Genomic DNA, 22,431 nt, shown 5'->3' with positions numbered 1-22,431 from the left:
CCCCCCCCCTCCCTACCTCACCCGTCTTCCTCTCTTGTCCCTCATTTTTCATTCGCCGCCGCTTGGTGAAAAGTGCACTTTAGCCGTGTCACCTGTAGACAAAGATACAAAGGAATATGCCGTGCATTTGCGAATATCACGTAGCCGGGCCACCGGAATATTTCATATCGCCGTGAGTGCATATCGTTGCTCTTAAGTCCGTATTTATAATCCAGCCCGGCGCTTGGACGCCGAAAACACGCGGCTTCGTTTCGTACGCGAATAATACGGCGTCATCTCGCGAGCGGAAAGCGTCCCTTGACCCGCCGATAGACGGAGAGGACGGACACGGGGTGTCTCTCCGTTCCGGAGCACCACGTGGACGCTGATGACGGGACCGTCGCGGAACTCTCGTGTGTCGTCTCAGCGCGATCGGATCGCCGAGTTCGCCCTGATCTTGCGGTGAGTCACGAGTCTGCAATAATGCGCGCCGCCTCGAGTGTAAACGCGGCCGAGCCCCACGTCAATAAGCGCGCACGAGCGTGCCTTCGCCGGAGGAATAACGGAGTCGAGAAGGCGGGAAGTGTCCGGCGGTAACTCCCCGAGTATTTCCGAGCCTGCCGAGTGTGTTTACCGAGACATTTTTCGCGAGAATCGTATTTCCTATTTGCTCTCAAGCCGGCCAGTCCTTTCGTCGGATCTCGCCACCCCCGTGGAAGCGTTCTTCCACGCTCTCAGCCGTAAGAAAGAAGGAACGCTCAACGATTCCGCCCTTCCACGTTTCTCTCTTTCCTTCCCTCTCACCCCTCCCCTCTCTATCTATCTATCTATCCATCTACCTCCTTCGTCCTTTATTTCCCTCCCTCCCGAGCTCGCGGGTAATTGTTCAGAAAGCTATGCGACTAGATTTTAAGTAAATGGGGGGCATGGCGGCAACCATTCCGTCACGAACTCCGAAAGTAATTTATAGAAAATGGACATCGCCGGGGAGCGGCGAAAATAAAGCTTCCGTTCGATTAAGGCCCGGGGATGAATGTCGGCGAACGGAGCTCGCATTTATCCACCCGGGGTTGGCCGATATATCTACGTATTTTCGCATTAAACGGACGGCCCCCCGAGGGAGGGAGGGATTCGGAGATTCGCGCGTCAAATAAAATCGCGCGTCCCCCATCGGAGACTCGGCGGTGCTGAACCGCGCGCGATATTGTCCAGCTAATGTTAACCTAAGCTCGTTTGAGCCACGCGCGCGTCGTATTAAAGTAGATCAGCGTTATTATATCCCCATCGTGTCATTCAGGCGGTATTCGATAATCGATACTGTCGCTCATGCAGAGCGCGCGGCGGCAGCATCTATTTTCGCAGGCGCGCACAGAAAAAGCGTTCTAATCTTCGCGAAATAAAAACGGGAATTCTCTGTTGACACTGTCGTGTCGCGGTGATTATTTAGCGAGGCATTTTTAGGCGGGAGCGTGACCTCGTTCCATTAATTTAGCATGCATGAAACACGCCGATGCCGCTCGCGCTCGTCTTTAACCGGTATGTAGCGAGGCGCCCTCCCCCTCCTCCGTCTTTCATTTCGCCGCATACACAAGACAGTTTAACGACATCTTTTTCTCGCGAAGTTGAGTAATTGAGGCCCTTCGGGCAAAACGTCCGCCACGTAATGCCTTTCCGATAACAAACTTATTAGTTAAACAATGCTCGCGGTATTTATTTAACGACCCTCGCGAAATTAAGACGCGATGGTCGTTACAAAGAATTTCATCGCTTAAACTTTCAACTCGACTCGAAAGGATGAGAGAGAAAGAAGGAAGAAAGAAGAGGGGAGAGGGAAAGAGATGTCCTTGATATTTCTTCGCGAAGTCGTTCGCGAATATCTCTCCGCACTTCAATTTAGATTAATCAGAGATACACGGAGAAGAATAAGTTGATAGCGCCGCAAATCGTATACCGTTGCAACAAAATCTGTCAGTTATTATATGAACAATGAAACGACTCGTTAAGAGAATTGTCTGTAACTGGATTATTTTGCCGTAAGAACAAATTAGTAAATGTAGGAAAATTATGTATATATTTTGTCCGGAGGACAAATTCGCTCAGCAAAATATTCTCTGTCCTCGTAACGAAACCTCGTTTCTGCTCTAATTAACGAATAATTCGTTAATTTCGTTATGTCACGTGGATTTTATTGCCGTCGCACACGCAATAGCGACGATTGTGATTTCGCTGTAACAGCAAAATTATTTTTCTCTTTCGTGTAGACGTGCAACACAGAAGAGTACGATTTCTAAGCACCCATTTAAAAAACCCGGCTTACATCATGGTCATGTAAAAATCGATCGCTGAGATTCTAACGCGACACTAAGAAAGAGGCGCTTAAAAATTGATCTGCCGAAGATAGGAGCTTTATCTCGCAGAAATTAACCTTATCTCAGAGAAATAAATCTCATTTCTCTGATATAAACCCTTATATTCTGGAAATAAATTCCTAAGTACTTTTTTCCTCAGTGTAGGTCAAAAACTTCGGAGCGTGAAAAAGGAAATCTCACCGATCTCTTCCGCGTTCAATCGTCCCGGTCAGCGTCGCTCGTATTTCGTGCGCTCTCTCTTCGATCGATATTAATTTCACCCCCGCACTCGCCGTATCACGTCGGGCTACGTTGACGTCGAAACTTCCCCGAGTCCTCGTCATTGGTTCGCAAATACCCGGTCGCGGCTATAAAACATCCACGAGATCAGTGTTACGTGTTTTACGTCGATCAAACATCACGCTTGCGCGGGGGGGGGGGGCGATTTCTCTCATCCCCCCGACGGGTCGGATAATTTCGGTTAAGTGGCCCTCGGGAAACGATCGGAGCAACGACGGCGGTGTTCCGTTAAACGACGCTTCCTTCCGCCTTCTCTCTCTCTCTCTCTCTCTCTCTCTCTCTATCTATCTGTCTGTCTTTCACCGACGAGTCGCTGCTCGTCCTGCGGCATCGATCCTCATCTCTCTTTCTCTCTCTCTCTTCCTCCCTCGGCCGCCAAGGAGCAACAGCAGCGGCAGCAGTGGCGGGGTAAGAACAAACGCGCCGTAATGACGAAGCTTTGTCGAATTAGAGCTTTCCTTCCCAGCCATTTCGCGCTTTTCCCTCGCTCATCTCTCACCACCCTCGCCACTTCTCCTTCTCGCACGGAGCAAGGACGACACGCGTGTGTGTGTGTGTGTGTGTGTGTGTATGTATGTATGTCTGTACACATCGTACGTGCGCGTAATAATGCGTGCGTGCGTGCGTGGGTGGGTTAGTGGGGTGGAGGTCGTGTCGAGATTCCCATCTCGCCGCCGCCAACCCTCCCGCCACCAGTCGCGTGTATCTACTGGCAGACATAATTAACAATTAGTTCCCCTCTCATAAGTCGGCCGTTCCCTTGGCTCGACGGCGCATCCCGCCGCATCCCCGACGTAAATTGCGATCTTTTCGTGCAAGTTCCGGGCCGCCCCCCCCCCCCAACTCGCGTGAACGAGCGCCGCTTGTTATTGTTCGCTGATGAAGAACGCCGCGGCGAGTCGGCGCGAAAGTAATTGCGCGGAAGATACGCGCGGACACTTGTCATCTGATAAACGAACGTCGGCCGGATCCTGCGGTCCCCCGGTGAAAGTAGGACAAATTGAGAAGTTCGTCCAACGAAAAAAGAACGGGGGGAACGTGTACTCGGTGTTTCGAAGAAATTCGAACATACCGCGAATGTAATAACGAACGGTTCTTACGCTCCTTGCTATTAGGGGCTCGCGGAAGTTCGTCGGATTTTTAGCCATGCTTCTTTTATCAAGCCATTAGAGGTCGGTCCGGTGTCCCATTTGTGGGACGCCTCCGCTCTTCGTTGCGTGCGAATAGAACCGCTTGATTAATGTATAACTTTGCTTTTATCTTTTCAGCGCGCAATTAAAAATTTCATCTGTGCCTTCCATAAAAACAGTTCTAATATTAATCCGAGATTTCTGGGACGTAGTCGGATCCTTTGATGATTTTTTAAATTAAAGCGCGATCATTTAATTAAAAGTAGTAATAATAACTTGATTAGTTAATGCGAGCGAGAAGAAAGGAAAGGTAAAGAATAATACACATACGGAAAGTGTCTGTGAAATAATTGTAGATTCTAATAGGTACGTTCTCATCAATTCTAATAGATACGCTGAAGAAAGTGTTGCCGTTTAAGCAATTTTGTCCGAGACACTAGTGTCTCTTAATATTTACTTGATTTGAGTAAAATGGTTGTTCCAATACTCCTTGGCAAATATTTACTAGAAGTAGAAATATAATTGACTATATACAGCATGTTAATTCCTTCATAAGAATAACATTTACTTTTATGTGTTTAAAAAAATTGTTACAAGTATTATACTCATAATACTGAGAATACTAGAATTTATTTTTAGAACATATTTACCGGACAGAAAAATTTAAATTTAAAATCACTAGGTTTCTTCAATGAGAAAGTAGTATTGCATAATTCTGGTATTCTTCAAATACTCTTGAATTTAGAACCATTTTAAACATTATATTCAATAATCCACTTACAAATTATGGTCACTGCGTTCAAGTAAATATTTATTACAAGCTATTAAAGTACGTTGAATATCGCGAAAAATATAGCTCGACTCAAGAGGCTGAAAAACACAGGTAATTACGTTTACTTGATTCTAGCACTTTTTCTCGGTGTAGCAACAAAAAAGTACGTGTCATGTTCAATTAAAGGCATTCGCCATCGTTACTCACCACACTCCGCCGCCATTCCGGATAATAATTGACCGACTCGACGCCCGTGAAGTGACTCGACTCTTTAGCCGACAAAATCGTCTATGACCCGACGATAAACTTTTTCGCAAACCCCTGATATTTGAGAAACAAAGAACGATAAAATAATATGTCCGCCTATTTGCAAGCGTGCGCACATGGATACGTTCTTTAATCCACTGTCACGTTAAAACTAGAGCGAGCAAACGCGCGTGTGATGTAGAGTGTTTCGGCTGTAAGTGTAAAGAGAGGCGGTGGACCTGTGTGTGCGTATGTTTGATGTGGGTGCTTGCAGCGGAATTCATTTGTTCAGCAATGCCAACCTCAGCGAATCTCGCGCACGAGCGCGGAAAAACGAAATATAAGTCCCTCGTTCGTTCCCTCTTTCTCTCTCTCTCTCTCTGTCGCGCGCGCGTGTACAATGGCGAAAATAGTTTTCGAGCGAAAATCTGTCGTTTACGATTCGGAAAGTGTATTTCTTCCGGACAGACGTGCCGTCGTCGTCGAAGCGTCGCGTCACGACGTCGATAACGACCGTCTTTCGATGGCGACGCGAATTACGTCTGTAATTAAAAGTCGTACGGTTAAAAAGAACGCAGCGAACGTAACGCGGGGCGTCGTCCCCGAGAAACTTCGCCTTTGTATCTTTTCATTCTTTCTAATCAAGAATATCGAATATTGATTGGATATTATCGAAAGATGCTTCCACGTCGCTCCGCGATACCGATACGAAAACGATGTCGAACGATTTCTCTTTCTTTTCTTTGTATCGCGCGATGCAGAGAGAACAGTCGTCTCATAATAACAAAACGCTCATCTCCTCCGCGTCGCTTAGAAAACTAGGCATTAACGCGGTCATTTAGAATGTATTGCCCACAATTCAAAATTATGAAAAAATTATACATTGATTTATATTTCAGTGATATGTGACATCAAACGAGGACGCTCGATAAGAAGACAAATTGTGTGTAATCGTCAAGCAATTGACGAAATAAAACTCAATATATGAAACGGCTTCTCCCTCTCTCTCTCTCTCCCTCTCTCCCTCTCCCCTCATCTATCTATCTGTCTCTCTCGTTCTTACCGAGTCGAGGCACGAGATGCTCGTGCGATTCGGGAGCATTTTATTCATTGACGTTTTAATAATTCATGATTTTAAATCTGGTCCGATAACGAAAAGCGCGGGAGGGCGTTTACATTGCGAGTTTGCAAATCAATCGTTTCTTCCGCGCGAACTTTTTTCGCGCCGCTTTCCTTCGGCAAACTTTATTCGCGGATATACGTCCGACAATACGGACGGTTATTTGTGTATCCAACTTCGACTCGCGCGCTCGATAAGTACAGAATATAGCGTTGCTTTTCCGAAAAGTATTCCGCCGCCCTTCCCCCTTCTTGCGACTACTCCGCCTTCTTCCGCGACCTAAGCATCGGGAAAAACCGCGGGCGGCGCGGAAGTAAAAATAGACGTTTCGCCATGCTTCTTCGCGGCCGGCAGTTTCCCTTTCGTATTGTAACTCGCTGTAACTTACTTCGAACGTTGCTGAGAGTTGTTAACCCACGCGCATCGATTCCGTCGTTGCGTTAAAACGACACGCGATCGATTCGCCAAGTTCGCGTTTCGGCCAGCTCATCCGCAATTCTCCGAATTTCGCGTGATTTTTCCCCGCTTGTCGACCACTCGACCGCCGCGATCCGGTCGGTCGACGAGCCTCCCTCCCCCGAAGTAGCAAACGCGATTTTTTGTCGGAGCGCGCGAAAAAATAATACATACTCCGGCGGAGAGCATCGTTTCTGCGCGCGCGAGAGAGAGCGCGAGTTTGAAATCGACCAACGGGGTGAGTCGGCGCTCACAAGGTGCGCGGGCAGCGCGGCAAGCCTCCGTCTCTCTCTCTCCCTCGCACTATCTCGCCCTCTCGCTCTTTCTCTCTCTCTCTCTGTCTTTCGGAGCGACCGCCGCGTACGGGTCTCGCGTTCGCTCGTCTCGCAGTACCGCGACGACCCTCGAGCTAAAAGCATCGGTCGGTGCATCGTCCGGCTGTGTGAAGGGACTCGCGGCGCGCCGTGTGAAACGTGAGAACCTCCTCTCCCGGTGCTCCGCGGGAGGGACAAGCCGAGAGAGAGACCCGACACAACCGGGCTGCGTGACCAAATTCGTGCGCGTCGCCGGCACGCTCTCGTCGGCGTCTCCTCGGCGAGAGGAAGCCTCCAAATCGCGCGGAGATCGCCCGTCCGGTGAACGGTCCCGACCTGAACGCCCGCCAGAGAAGCCCACCTCCCGTGTCCGCGCCTCAGCCGTGTGCCTCGGCGGCGCCTTCTTCTTCGCGCCAGCTTCTTTCTCCGCGAACCTCCCTTCGCGCGCGCGCCGCGGCCACTCGCGACTCGCAACTACGGTTCTACGACCGCAACGATGACCGCCGTCTCTGTGTGATGTACGTGTGAGAGAGAAAGAGATAGAGAGATAAAGGTGTTCGCCAGTATTCTCTCTCGTCTGTCCCGCCACCGCGAGATAGCCCGGAGGAACGGCCCGAGGAAGAAGGGTTGTGTAGACGGAGAGTGGCTGCGGGACTGCCGAAGGTGTGACGTATCGCCGGAAAGGTAAAAAAAAAAACGGTCGAAAAGAGCGCGACACGGAGAGAGAGAGAGCTGCACGCTCGATGGGTTGATCTCTCGATCATGCGAGCGCCGAACTCGTCCCGATGACTTTGTCACTTGATTCCTCTCCCTCGACGGTTTCTAGGGGCCATGTGTGAGAGAGGAAGACGAATATCGCCAGCCTCGAGGAGAAGGATGCTTTCGCGACGCTCGTTCCTCTCGACAGGGTCTGGCCCGCGATTTCCGAGCAAGCTCGATATCGCTCGCGAGCCGGCCGGCCGAGAGGAGCGCTCGCGGTGCTCGCGTGACTCGAGAAATTGATCGTAACTTCCCACGCGCGCGTACACCCCCGTCGTCGTCGTGTTTCCACGACAAAAACGGCCGTGCTAAGCACAAAGCGCGCATCCCATCCTGCAGACGAAGGGCTCCTCCACGTCGCGTTCGTGAGGAAAACACTCTTGCAAAACGCGCCCTCGAAAACACGCCGTTGCATACGCTGAATAATGCTACTGAATAATAACGTCCTCTCAGAAGAAGAGAGGAAGAGAAAGGGTAGGAGAGGGGCGTTTGACAAATATATCATTTGCATCCGCGACGCGCTGAATTATGCCGATNCCCCCCCCCCCCCGTCGTATCGTCATCGCCATTACCCACGATGAAAAGCTTACATTTTGAAATTACGCCCGTAAGCTTCGCGCAAGCGGATGCGGCCGAGGGCGAATGAAAAAATAGCGTCCGCGGTAAATACAGAGACGGGTGGGAGAAATTATTCGCGCAGGAAGGGGCGATTTGTTTCCGGAAACACTTAAGCGAGTGCATTCTCCTTTTACGCAAATGAGCTTAAGTCCTTTGACCGACCGCTCGGTCAACGTCAAGCTCGGAAAACGAGAGCTCTCCGCGAAAAAGAGATCGGCGTCGCGGCGGCGCATCGCCGACGATAGCCGCCGCGTTTCCCCGTTTCCTCAGAACGTACGCGGAGTTTCGAGCCTGTGCGTTACGCGCGCTCGCCGACCGGATTGTGTCGCACCCTCTTACGTCACGTTAAATATTAACCCCCGCATAGTTACGCGCGGTCCACGCAACGGACACGGGAATCCGCCCGTAGTTCGCCAGACTCCCCATCCCCCCACCCTCCCGAGAATCTTTCGCGCAACTTGAGGCAATTAACAAAAGTAACCGAGCAGTGTGACAGTTCGGAGTAATTAACGAAATTAATGAGAGTAATTAAGTATAATAAATAATGAGGCGCGTAATAAATACTGGACGCTGGGTGTGTACGTGTGCGTGTTTATGTGTGTGTGACCGTATACGCCTCTAATACTTGAAATTAATATATTTATCTAATAATAATAAATTTATTTATATATGTAGCAATAATAATAATAATATTTATCGAGGATGTTACGAATAATATCGTAACGAAGTAATATTCGTTCTCTTCACGGTGAAAAATTTTCTGTCAAATTTACACGTCTCACACGTCCCAAACGTGTCCATTCGCATTTTTGTGTTAACCGAATACAAGGTGAATATGTTGAAAAGTAACACAAATATTACGTCAAAATTAACAGTTAGTTAATATATAATATATTAATCGACGCTGAAGTATACTTCAGCATTTGCACATGTTGAATATCAACTCGACGCAAAGTATTGAGATAACGTAAACATAATGTGCTAAATTAACATGCAGATGTCAGAAATGTAACACAAGAATTTTAACGAGGACCGATTTTAACAGAAGTATACAAAATATTTTCACCGTGTCAGATGGGCGATGGGTAATATGAATGTTTAATTTGTTTCCGTTATGTAGAGCGGATTTGATGACAGATATACTAGAGTGGAGATTTTTTACACGCCCGCCAGATAATGCTTCGCAGCTCATTAACTTGTAACGACATTTGATACCTCCCGTCCGATGAGTTTCGGGATTGTGTAACCGGAGTTATATCCGAGTTAAGGTTATTATTACGCAGCAACTATTACGTATTCACGCGATGCGCAACACAGATTCTGGCGAGGGAAGATTCCATTAACCAGCGTTTGGAGTCCTGAACTCGAGCTCGCTCGGGCTTCATACATAGCGACGCGGTTCCGTCTCAGATTCCTCAGCCGTAACTATTAATTTCCCGGGGCTAATTATCCGAAAACGTACTATGTGAAAACTTCGCGGCGTCCGAGCGTGTGCGCGCGCTTACGTAATCCCGTGAAATTTACGAGAAACGTACGAGAGAATGACTGAAAGTGATCTTAGGCCCGTATCAATAGTCATTACTTGAAACTCATTTCTAATGATGTCAATTTGGACTGCTCGAATGCCCAAATCTTCCAGTAACTAAGTAAACGGCCGATTTCAGATGTTATTATTATCGTTAGATCTGTCATCGTTAGAAAAATCAAGAATTTGGTAACATGAAAATATACCTGAAATTAGTCGTACACTCCGTCACAGAAAAACTTCGAAAGGATATTCGGGTAATAGAAATTGACAGTATTATTTATCGTATTATTTATTTCAGATAAGATACTCAGATTTGAACTCAGAGTTACATGTAAGTCCTCCAGTTGAATAAAATTCGCAGATTTACAGTTTACAGATATGATATCAAATAAATCGTACGATTCAACTGAAAAGTTCCGACCATATTTTGGATAAAAATTCGAGTATCTTATATAAAACGAATTCGAAGTGACAACTATTAACCTTCCGCACAATTCGATCCAATACATTGCTGAACATTGTTCAGTTTTCTAGTTTTCACATGGCATACTGTTTTTTTTTTTTCTTAAAATACCAAGGTGTTCGCTGTAAGGAATGAATGAACATTCTTTTTTCTTAAATCGCATTTGCAAAACCATCTGAAAATCTTCCCCGGAAACATCCTTTTTCTTACGATAATAAGTTTAGCTTGAATTAACCCAAAATCATTATCTTGACACCGTGAAATAAGTATGCGTGACTAAAGTTAATACGGATCTCAGAAACGTTCGAATTAATAAGCGAGTTCGCACGAGAATAATCACGGGGGCGCTCGGTGCTTCGACATTGTTCACATCGCGCCACGAGAGACTTTTTCCGAAAGAGCCCGGCCTCGCGACGGACGATCGTTCCGAGATTCATCCATCCGTCGAGCGATCTCAACGTCGAGGAAATATTCGTATGTGAGAGCACGCGCGCTCTCGCTCGCCGACCTTTAAATTCATGCAAAGCCCCTCCCTCTCGGACAAAATTCCCGGGCTTTTCATTATTTACGTGCCAACCAGTAATCAGATTTGCGACAACTTGTTGCTTACCGGAAAGCGCGCGCGGAAGTTCGAAGACACCGGCGGAAAATCGCATTAACAAACCCCGCTAAAGATAGGGAAACGGAGAGAGAGAGAGAAAGAGAAAGAGAGAGAGAGAGAGAGAGAGAGAAAGAAATAGAGACTGATCGAGAGAGGAAAGAAGGCATCAGCCCTCGCAGCCATTAAATTAATCAGCCCGTCGCGAGAACCGACAAGGAGGCCCCGGGTTCGAAAAGCTGGTCGACCGCGGTCGTTTGTACACCGCGCGTCGTCGTCGTCGGTTCTACTTTCCGGAGACAGTGGAATAAGGTTACCGGGTTGAAAAACGAACAAGCCCTCGAGTACGCGACGGTGGTCCCCGGATTCGCTCGCTCGCGGAACCATAACTCGCGCCCGTCACGCGAGTTGGTCCGCACTTCGCCGGCCCGGTAATGAAACATAATGAAATGTCAAGCAAAAAGGTTTTCAGTTAGTCGGCGGCAGCCGTGGGGGGGAGGGGGAGGCTCACCGCACGCACCACCGTCGGCGGTTGAATAACGCATCCCCGCAAGAACGTTCCTCGGAAGGTAGCTTCGGGGAGAGCTTCGCGCGAAGCGAAGCGAGACGCGGCTGAGAACAGTTCTTCTTTCTCTCTCTCTCTCTCTCTCTTTCTGGCGGAGCAAGACTATAATTATGGATTTTTACGCAACGCGCGCGCGGACTGACGACGCGAGCCACGGAATTGAGGACACGCCTCCTGAGAAATCCGCTCGTCGCGAAATCGCGAACAAGCGACGAGCGTTCCAGCCACGGCGAGCAAAGCGACTCGTTCGCTCGCGATCGCGTTTCCGTTTGACGCGCATCGCGCCGCGAAAAACACGCTGAATCCAGCCGGCTGTCGAAGCGTCGCGCGCGCTTTACTCCCCTTTTTGTTCCCGCGCAAGATAAAGGAACGTCGGGAAAATTGCGGTCGATCGGCGAAGAATTGAATGCGCCGTTTTCCGAGGGAAGCAGAATTACGACTCGTGCACGCGCGCTTCCTCGAAACTTTTTTTTTTCTTGCCTCTTGCCTTTTGCTTTCGTTAAAAGCGCGTCGGGAAACAAGTGTAATTGCGACGGAATAGCAAAGCCGGTTATTCGCGCGACGACGCGGGATAACGCCGAGCGAATCGCACCCGCCTTTCAGCTTCGGTTTCCCCTTGCAATCGCGGACCGTCGTGATCAATACCGAATCGGAAACATCGAAAGTTCTCGGCGCGCTCCCGTTGCACTGACGGAAAAGACAGAGAGAGAGAGGGAGCAACGTTCGACGGTGGATTCCAAGTTGGCGAAGTTTCGCTCAGAGGATATAAATATTTTCCGTATGCTTTTCATTAACTGTCCGTTTACATTTTAGCCTCTCCTCCGCTCTCTCTCTCTCTCTCTCTTTTCTTCTCTCGTCGGCAAGACCAGCAGCGAGATATAAGACGATTCATAAATTATGCAGGATGCTCGTCTCTTAAATCCGTTATCGGCTAAACTTGCGCTCACGGGCGGAAGCTGCCCGCGAGTTAACGTCGCAAACAGCCAATATTTTTACAACAATACTTTTTTATATCTCGCATTAATGGCCTGCGTCGTAACTTCGATGAAACTCATTCGTCACAATCTCCCCGAGTGAAATATTTTTTTCCCGTGTAAACGCGACTTCGTGTCCGATACCTTTCCGACGAGGACATAACATTTAAGGGACGTGTCACGCTCATAATGCAAAACAATGAAAAAATTATGAAAAAGTAACCAATTGACCTATATTGCGTTTAAAAGTGACACCTGAAAGTTGTAACGATGATTCAGAATTTGCATGAAAAGTAATTCTTTTTTAACGGAGGTTGATAAGATAAAATAAGGTGAAATAAGTCGGATAAGAATTCTATGAAACTTGCACCACCGCATATATATTGAAATATTATCTAACTCACGTTGCTCACGCGATCAGAGGATTGACTATTCGAGAACCGAGATATTTGAAATATTTAAAATTGATACTTTTTCTACACGCTTCCTCTCCAATTCCCGGCTCTGTGTGACACGCGTGTGCCACGGCGGCGAGAAATATTTCGCCGAATAGCTAAGTAGCCGCGATCGGCCGTCAATTTCGGACGGTGGGCTGGAACGCTTCCAAGAGTCGGGATTTTTCTCTGGAGCCGAAGTGGCCAGCCGGAAATGCGGGTCGAGTATCAGCGCGCCGTGAAATTTCGGCGATTCGCGACACGAGGCGGCGGCGGCCGTTCGGAAGCGATTCCAGCGCGATTTGAATTTTAAGCGCACTCGCTCGCTCGTTCATGCGAGCGCGCTCGCTCGCTCTCACGTGCGCGAATCTGCATATGTAAACACGAAGCACGCCGCCGCGGCTGCTCGCTCGCGCGCGATATGATCGCGCACCGCGGATACGACTGTGTGCACTCGCGCGCGCCGCCGTTTGCATAATTACCCAGGCAGGGAGGACAGCCGATTGATTCCGACCTTTGGCCGAGGGATCACCGAGCCCCGAAGTACCGTGAAATTTATGCGGCTCGTGAACGCCGCCGGCAAGGGCGACCACGCGCGCCCTTCTTCGCGGATCTAAACGATCGTTGAGAAATCACCGGCGGAACGCCCCCGTCCCTCCCTTCCGCTCGCGAAAGAAATCTAGGGGGATCGTGTGGCACTCGTGGCCGGTACTGAAGATGGGGTACCAGTTAGTACATAGAAAAAAAGTACTCTTAAATCAACCAAATATAAACAGGGGGCCGTAATACCCACCTGCGCCTTTAATAATGAAATCATTACGAGAAATCGGTCAGTTTTTTGGGGTTCGGTAATTTTTGACGCTTTCGCAATACTGGGAATCAGCACAGTTACGGGCATTCCGCCTTTCGAGTCTCGGCCAATCGCTATCATTCTGGTATTCCACCAGTATCGAATCGGCACTGGCATATCTAATACCGGTCGCTAAAAATCGGTACTGAACGACGAGTACCTCTCGCCCAGCATTTCCTACTTGGGAATCTCGACGGGGACGTTTCCACGACAACACGACGTTTCCGACGCTCGCACGCGGAAAGGACGCAGTCCGATCTTGCGCGGTAATATCGCGTTATCCTTTTGATTGCGCCCATGTAAAATCACAATCCGGGACCCCGTCGGGCCCTCGTTTGTCCTGAATTATTCAGCAGTTTCCGCGGGGAGACGGACGCGCCCCTCTTCCCTCTCTCTCTTTCGGCGGCCGAGCCGCTCAATCTTGTTTATCACGCCAAAACCGGGTTACCACCCGCGAAACTGCTTAACAATACAGTTCGTAAGCCGTGCACGCTCGCCTTTACACCGCCGTTCTGGATTATTGTTCGCGCCTTGCTCATCGTGCGTTCCCTACGTGGATCACGTACGCGTACATCGTCGTTAGTCGGCCCGCATCATCTAACTCCGGAGTGAAAGCCGCTCGCGTTCCCCTCATCTCTCTGATCATTCGTTTCGGGAAAACAAGAGGGAGAGAATGAGAGAGAGCGCCTAGCTGAAGTCCGCGAAGGTGTTCCACGATTACGTCAGGTGTTTTCGCGAAAGTTCGTCGGATTTTCAGTCGCATTTCTCTTTCGACGGCACTCGGAATTTTCCTCGACGTGAAATTCCGTCGACGACAGACCGACGTCCCTCGGAACCGGGTGATTTTTCAATTCCGAATCCCTCCGAATCGTCGAATTTTCATTCACAATTGAAGAGCGAGTCTCCGCGCAACGCTCCCCAATGTCGCCGGGACAAATTCACTCTAATCGACCGAAACACATGTCACCCGTATGGATTAAGACCTCGCTTCAAGTTTGAACATTTACCCTCTGATATTCTGAGCGGCGCTGGTGGTATTTTCACGGTCGCTTCGAGTGAATTTTCACTTCGCTCCGAGCGGAGATTTCGTCTTCCCGAGAAATTTCGAGAATAATGAAACAGTGCACGGCTCCGCGTTCACTCCAAGTATTTGACATTATTATCCGCCGGTTTCCGCCACCTCCCAAGTAGGGAATAACTGACTGAAAGCATGATTTTTAGTGAACGGTACACGGAAAAAGAAATATCGTCGAGTCAATAATATGAATAAAATTCCCGACAGCAGCGTAATTGGAGTAAATCTTCCCGATTCACGATTATTATTACTATACAATTGTCAATACCACAACTGTATTACGAAAGGGAAGATCGGAGCTCTGGCTGGGATTTGTTATTTGTGCCTGCAGATGTCCATCGTTTGGAGTAAACGATCATCGAATTACGTGCCTGTGGAATCAGCCATCTGCTAAGCCAACGAAATCATCGGCAGTCCGATGAACTTTCGCGAGCTCCCAGTGAAAAGCAGCGAGCGGCACGATAAGGGGTGTACACACCGCGTGTGTCTGCGCGAACTCCCCGATTCTTCGCGGGCAGAGCGTCTGTTCGAAATACGCGCAATGGCTTTGTGCCAATGTGCTAAAACGCGACGCGTCTCCCTATCGACGGCTGTATCAGATGACGGTCGCGGGGACATGATGAATCGTTACCCTCGCTTTATTCCATTTCACGGTCCGGCCCTCGAGAAGAGATAAACTTTATTCCTCCCGACGGTATCGTCCATAGTGATAATGGTAAAAATTACTATCCGAAGTGACCGCGTTCGTGGGTCTTCCGTTCCTTTTTTCATTTCGTTCTTCCCCCCTTTTTTCTACAATTTTATCTCCCGACGTGTTTTCTCGTGCAGGCCACTTCGGGGAAGTTTCGCATTTTCCTTTAATCACTGGATTCTTCTCCTACGGTCTCGGGAACCTCGTTTCCCCGCTATCTTCCTCCCGCAACTTTTTCATTCTCGATATTAGGTATCGCGGATGCGAAAGTTCAGATTACGATCGTTAACGTCGGGGAAGAGCCCGCGATTATAACCGTCCCGGGATTTTATTTTAACTCGCGGCAAGACTTTCACCGGTGCGCGAACGGTGACGTCACACGTGTAACTCTTAATTCGCGCCACGACGCCGCTTTAAATCCGTTCTTTCGAGTGCACAGTGAAAAGCGTGTTACATGAGGAAAGGCGCGCGACACCGATACGAACCGTGATTTATGGCCCCCGTGCTCGGCGTTATTTTTATAACGACCGTGCGCGCCGGCTCGTGATCCGATGGAGACGCGACGCGATTTTCGCGCGAGTCCATTTTTTTTTTTTTTTTCATCGAGAACGCGCCACCCCGCATCGATATACGCCGCGGCGTGAATTCCGCTCCATTCGTTTCCCACGCCAGCGGCGTTACACCGGCCGTCGCACGTCGAGTTTCAACACGCAAAGCCTTTAATCATTAGGAATTCGACTCATCCCAAATCGAAATGTTTAATTCTACATTAAATCTTCAAGTGAAGAGAACGGAAAGTTAGTTCCCACTAGTAGCATCGAAGGAGCACAATAAGTGTTCCTTTGAAGCTACAAAGGGAATCTAGTCTTCCAGAATCTGGATTTTAGCTCTATATTAAATCTTCAAGTAGAAAAAATAAGGCGATAACTTCCTTATTTTTAGTGTCAAAAGAACACAATAGAAGATCTTTGAACATGGACTAAAATTTCGTTTCAGGATATATCAGGCTAAAACTTAATAGTCATTCTAATGGCTCGCACCGCATCTGAATGCGCGTATACATTATAACTGTTAATTATTCGGCTAATCTGCCAGTTTGACAACTTGACATATCATATCATATATCATATCATATCACAATCTATTGTATCAAATCGTATTATATTCCATCGTATCACGTCATATCCAAACTCGGCGAGAGCAATTAGGAAGATAAAAGAATCCGTTGAAAATAAATGATTGCGACACATTCGTAAAATTTACTTATACATATCTTCATATTTACCAACATACCTATATGTACCTATTTACCTATATACATTGAAAACTGTAATACCTGCACATGGGATTAGAACAGAATTCCAGATACTTAAGCGATATCGGAAAACTTTCCGGTTCTCATCGGCCCGGTGTGCCAAACTGAGCAGCAAAGAATAAGTGTGCCGGGGCGGAAGTGGTTAACACGGTTTCCTACGATTTCCAACTTCGCGCATGTACGTGCAAGGTTGAAAATCGCACGGGACAAGTTTCGTTAGAACGTTAACGGCGCATGTGACGCCGAGGAAACCGACGGATATGACGGCGCGCGCCTCGGAACGAGTAGGCGAGGTGCATGCACATTAGCACGTGTCGCATAGCGCACGCGCGTGCGACAGCCGGAATAATGGCAGCCGGCATGAGCGCGATTTTTATGATTTCTCCCGGCCACACGTGTCTACCTAAGAGGATCCTCCGTCTATATGCGCGTGTGTGTGTGCCCGCAGATGTTTCGTGGCACGTGGCACCGATGGTCGGTGCTCTTGCTGCTCCTGCTGGCCACGCGTTACCTCTCCGTCCACGGCCAGTGCGGATCGTACGCCCAGGACCGACAGGAGAAGCAGGACAAACAGGACAAGCTGGCACTCTACAAGGTTACCCTGAGGACCTACTGGTCGAGAGCGCGGTTCCCGCGACATTACCCGGAGTGGAAGCCCCCGGCGCAGTTCGGCAAACTGATCGGTGAGTGCTGCGTGTTTACCGACCTCCTGCTTCTATTTCACTCGCTTTCTTTTATTATAGAGGGACTTTTTCCCGGAGGTTTCGCCCCCGAAATGTCCTCGAATCGAAAGACGTCCGGTCGCATATATTCTTTGCACAAACGACCCCGATATTAACGAATATGTCAAACATACAATTGATGAATGCGTTCGTAATGTTTTTAATATGATATTCGTCGTCCCACACGCAGAGATACCAAGCAAAATTTATTAAAGCGCTACGTTTCATCATCTTAAAAATATGAAACAACGTTTCCGTTTCACCGACCTTTCAAAAACACGGAGAAAAATAATTCCGCTGTCATAACGAAATCGTTGCTACCGCACATTCGTTGCGAGAGAGATAAAATTGAGTTAGTATAATCAAATTTTAGCGAATTATTCGTAATTAGGGCAGAAACAGTTTTGTTACCAGGACGAAAAATATTCTACTGAATTTGTCCACGTGACACGTTAATTTGCTGTCGGAACAAAATAGTGTTTTTCTATATCTGCTAATTTGTTCTTGCGGCAAAATAATTTGTAGATTCAGCGAAATAATCCGGCGAGCGGCAATTAATATTCTTAACAAATCGTTTTGCTGCTCCACAAAGTAACGGATTTGCTTGTGATTGCAGAAAATTTGCCGCGCCGGCAAATTATTTTTCTCCGTGAACTGAAAACGTAAATTTGCCAGACGTCTCCGGTCCACGATGTGTTAATTATATCCAACTCGCGAATTCAGTCCACCGTCTTACTACCGAGAGAACGATTGAACTCGACCATTGCATTTCGAATGCGGAGCGAAATACAAAACGGCGAGCTGAGGACGGTCGAGAAAAATCCCCGCGCACTGAGAATAATCCCATAGTTGCCGGAACAAAAGCTCTTTTCTTATTTGAAGATCTATTAGGGAAACAGATTGAAAAGTTACCGTGGCTAATTACTTATCATCATTTGGTATTTCAACAAACCATTACCAAGCCAATGCAAGAGTGTTGGAGCAGCAAATTAAAAGTACAAATTATTCGCTCTCATTACTGGGAGATTTGTTGCGAGTACTGATATGTATCTTGTTGAACAAAATTAACAAAAGTTTTTCCCTCAATGCTGGATATATCGTTAGTAGCGGATTCCAACGGTTCTCGGAGCGATTTTTTCGGGTCGACCCGGGCCAGCCGGGCAGGGATTCTCTTAATGATTTCGGGGGATTTCGGGCGGCACGCGTCGCGGGAGTAAAGCGCGCGAGATCGCACCTGCAAGCGCAGCACCGCCGTCCCTTAATGAGACCTCCCTCGATGCTCTCTTTCCTTCGCCGACTCCCCGGGCGCATTCGCGCGTCACCGCCGAAACTTTAATTCGATCGAATCCCTCCGCAGCTCGTGCGATTCCGATCACGGCGAATACTTATTTCTCCCGGTGGTTTGCGCCCGCGAGAACGCGCGGCGTTCCCGCTCGGCGGCCAGCGGCGTCGTCTCTAAAAGTCCGAGCCTTATTCTCCGAGTGCATTCTCTTCGACCTCCTTTCCCGCCGACCGGTGATAGTGGCAGTGCCGACGGTGGTGATGGTGGTGGTGGTGGTACAAGCTCGTGGGAAGGAGGATCGGGGCGGTGGAGGATGAAACGATAATTGGAGAAGTTGGGAATTATCGCATGACGCCGCTGGCGTTCGCAGTCGTCCGCTGCCGCGCCTGACGCGAATTTCAGATGTCTTTGCGCGCGCATCGCTGTCACCGACGACGTGCCGACGAAGGTGAGCCGCGTGTCGATCGGAGAGGAGGCCGTGCCGTTCGACGTTTTTGGAAAACGTAACCCTCGTCGCAAAATCCCTTCCAAAAGAGTTGGAACAAACCAAGGCCCCCGATAGGGCCCGATCTCGCCTGGTTTACTGTCAGATATATAATTTGTATCCGCTCCGAGTGAAATCAGACTTATGAAAGTCTGGTGAGTTTCTACACGGAGAAAAGTAAATTCAGAGGGACGGCGGATTTGATACTGTCTTGGCGGATAAATCAAGGATGTTTCTCGGGCACCGTTCAATATTTCAGGAATTGACTTTTCAGGTCGTCTCATGAAGAAATCAACATATATTCGTGCGAACTATTCTTTATAAAATGACTATAGAAATCGGCTGAAATATTGGACGGTGCTTGGGAAACGCCCTGCGTATTTATTTATTCGCTACGAGAGCGCAATAAAATTTGCCGTCCCTCTGGATTATTTCTCTCAGTACAGGCGGGATCACAGGTTCTTTCCATCCTTCGACAAATTGATCCGCGTCAAAGCTCGGATCCGGCTGTACCAAAGCGAATAATACAGGCCAGGCTAGGTTATAGCTGATGAAGCGGGCCCGTCGGGCCTGATTTGCAGGGTTCCCGCCTTACACCCGGGCCGTCCGGCGCTCGGGCGACGATAAATTCGGCTAATTCGCCGTTTCGCCGGGGCTGCGAGTTATTCATCCGAGCCACGGTCCACGGTCTCTCTCCTGTTCACCATCGGGGACGGGACACCCTGTATACGCACGAACAGGTGTCGTAAGTCTCCGTCGGTCCATAAATCCCTCGCCGTCAGTTAGTCTCCATAGTTTCGCGCTCTCGGTTGGTGTCTGTGGTCGCGACCCTTCGTTCTCGCCCTGCGGCACCCCCTCATTCGCCCATCCCATGTCCCCCCTCAGCAGCAGCCGCCGGTCCCTTTCTTCCGTCGCGAAGTCGAATAAATCCCCCGCCGTTAGGACCTGATCCGGTCGAACGTACGAGCGTTCCGCGAGAACCTCAAACTCGAATTAGAAAGCCGCGCGCGCTGCCGAAATTCAATTTCCAGGCTCCGGCGGAGTCGAGAAACCGCGACTGGTGGCGCGATATGAGAGGAGAAGGCGCCCCCTCCCCCCTTGGTAAACGCGGGCGCGTTTTATCCTTTTGTCGAATCGTTTTCCGCGGCGCGAAATTACATTCGAAGATATCTCGCTCGGGTGCGATCCCTGTTTTATGCGCGAATGACGCGAATAATAAGGAGAGCGTCTACTCGATGACGATGATCGTTGACGAATACCGGGCGATTTCCCGTTTCCGGCGGTTCTACGCGCCGGTGGGAGAGGGATTTTGCATCCACCGACGCGTCTAAGAAATACGCACGAAAGCGTTTGACGCAAATTAAAGGACTGTTCTAACGTTCCTTCGTGCCCGCCGCCGGGTTTGCGCTACCGCGATCGTAAAGTCCGTCCGAGCTTTTCCCCGCAAATTCGATAACCTGCGCCAGGAGTACATCTCGGAAGAATGCAATCTCGCGCGCTCGGTCGAAGAGGAGGAGGAGGAGAAGAGGGGTAGAAGAGGCGCGACGCGAGAAATCGGGAAAATACGCGGGCGCCGCGAGACACACGATGCTTAAATAAAGGATCGGGGCGTAGGTGAGTTTTTCACCAAGGGGAGAGCCGAGAGTGGGCTCGAGAGCGAACAGAGCGGAACAAAAGCGGCGGCGACGAAACGTAATCGAAAATCCTTTACGCCGGCGGATCGCCGAGGAGAAATCGCGGAAAGAACGAGGCTCGACGGGGGGTGGGGAAAAAGGATGGAGCCGGGGCGACGAGGGGGAGGGAAGGAGCAGGGGACAGTAGGGTTTTCTCTCTGTGCATTCCGCAGAATCTCCAACGGAAAGACCTCTTCCGAGGATATATCCTGCGTGCACACGGCCGAGCGAACACGTTCGATCGTTAACGGCCGACTAATGGAATGGAATTCGCGTTCCCGTCTTCTCGCTTTCTCGTCGTATACACACACATAGACACGGGCGCACCACCCACGTCGCCGCTTCGTTCCTTCAGTCCCGCACGCGAGTCGTAAAATTGTAGCCGCGCGCGCCGCCGTTGTTGTTGTTTTCCTTTCATGGCACTGCTGGTATGGTCGACTTAATTCGATTTTTTCCCCTCCTCGCTCTCCTTTCACTCTCTGTCTCTTTTTCTCGCGTGTCTCCTGTGTTTCCTCTCTTCCTCTGCCACCCTCACCCACACTTCTTCTCGTTCCCGCTCGTTTCTTTTCGGCGCGATTTCCGTATATTCGAGATACGGCGGGATTTCGTGTTCTCGCGCTGAAAAATCACGCGGAAAAATCATCAAGCACGCTCAAATCCTTTTCTCGGTCTTATTTTCTTCTTCTTTCTTTCTTCACAAAGCGAACAGCGTCCGCTCCGAAATGCGCGTAAGCCTTAACTAAAGTGGGTAGTCTCGAGCAAACAGACGTTCAGAAACGACCATAATTGAACCGGGTAGGAATAAACACGCATTTTGCTCAGTTACGAGCGCTCTCTCTCTCTCTCGTGCCCGCGCCACGTATCCACGAGGAACAAAGGGACGCGTTGTTACTCCGCATATCTGCAAAGTAAACACGATAATAATAGCATCGCTAATGCACGGTAGACGCTACGCTAATGGCGAACAAATATCTTTTTCAAGGCTATGGAGGAAGTTACGTCGGATAACGAGGAAAATCTTATCAGCGTCTTTGTGCACGATCCGGAAATACGAGATTTTTCTTCCTCGAGGGAAAAGAGAGATGCGCGAAACAATCTCATTCGGAACGTTTCAATTAATTCGTAAATTTAATCTCCCGTTGAGAAGGAAAAAAAGAATGGAAGAAGGTAGCCAATAACGCCCTCAGACGCCGTCGATGTCTGACATTTCGACGCGTCGCCGTTCGGTCGCGCGCAAACGGCACATTTTTTTCTCCCCTCGCAACCCGACCGTCGAATGCGCCGGAGGGGGAGAGGGAGGCGGCTCTTTTTTCATTATAAAAATATACAAAGTACGACAGGGGGAGGGAGGAACATTGACACACACCATCAATATATATTCACCGTCGATATATCGATGCAAAAATCGTCCTCCGTCGCGATGAATTATTTCTCCCGACAAAGAGCGCCGATCGATATATTCAGATTTTTATTTCGTACGCGAGCGGTGGGATTATTACGGCAATATGTTTCCCGTAATATGTTTTCCCTCGCCGGCTTTTATTCAGCGGACGATGATACACGTCGAAAGTTCGGGCTATTCGGCCGATCCCGGCCGGGGCGAAACCAAGCATCGGCGGGCCAAAAGCCGATCTAGCGTGCACGAAAGTTTCCCTATTCCCGTATGCTAATAGACTGACCCTCCTCCCCCCCTTCTCGATTTACGCCCTACATCGCCTCCCCATAACTAAACCAT

General features: G+C 49.1%; 2 protein-coding genes across 2 annotated transcripts in view; one reads left to right on the top strand and one right to left on the bottom strand.

Annotated features, from left to right (window-relative positions):
- Positions 1-4,752, bottom strand: part of LOC106741778 — a 10,163-nt gene extending 5,411 nt beyond the window's left edge. Inside the window, exons 1-2 of the mRNA XM_014614089.1 lie at positions 4,737-4,752; positions 2,445-2,474 (exon numbers count right to left, since the gene is read on the bottom strand). Of these exons, the coding sequence (XP_014469575.1) occupies positions 2,445-2,474; positions 4,737-4,752 (46 nt within the window). The remainder of the gene's footprint in view (positions 1-2,444; positions 2,475-4,736) is intronic.
- Positions 4,753-6,753: 2,001 nt separating this feature from the next.
- Positions 6,754-22,431, top strand: part of LOC106741795 (spondin-2) — a 213,955-nt gene continuing 198,277 nt past the window's right edge. The window contains exons 1-2 of the mRNA XM_014614117.1: positions 6,754-7,349; positions 16,984-17,218. Coding sequence (XP_014469603.1) covers positions 16,984-17,218 — 235 coding nt within the window. The 5' untranslated portion in view covers positions 6,754-7,349. The remainder of the gene's footprint in view (positions 7,350-16,983; positions 17,219-22,431) is intronic.

Source organism: Dinoponera quadriceps, unplaced genomic scaffold (assembly GCF_001313825.1).
Source record: "Dinoponera quadriceps isolate SergipeBrazil2010 unplaced genomic scaffold, ASM131382v1 scaffold533, whole genome shotgun sequence".
Lineage (NCBI taxonomy): Eukaryota > Metazoa > Arthropoda > Insecta > Hymenoptera > Formicidae > Dinoponera > Dinoponera quadriceps.
Note: the sequence above shows the minus strand (reverse complement) of the source record. Positions and strands in the feature narration are given on the sequence as shown.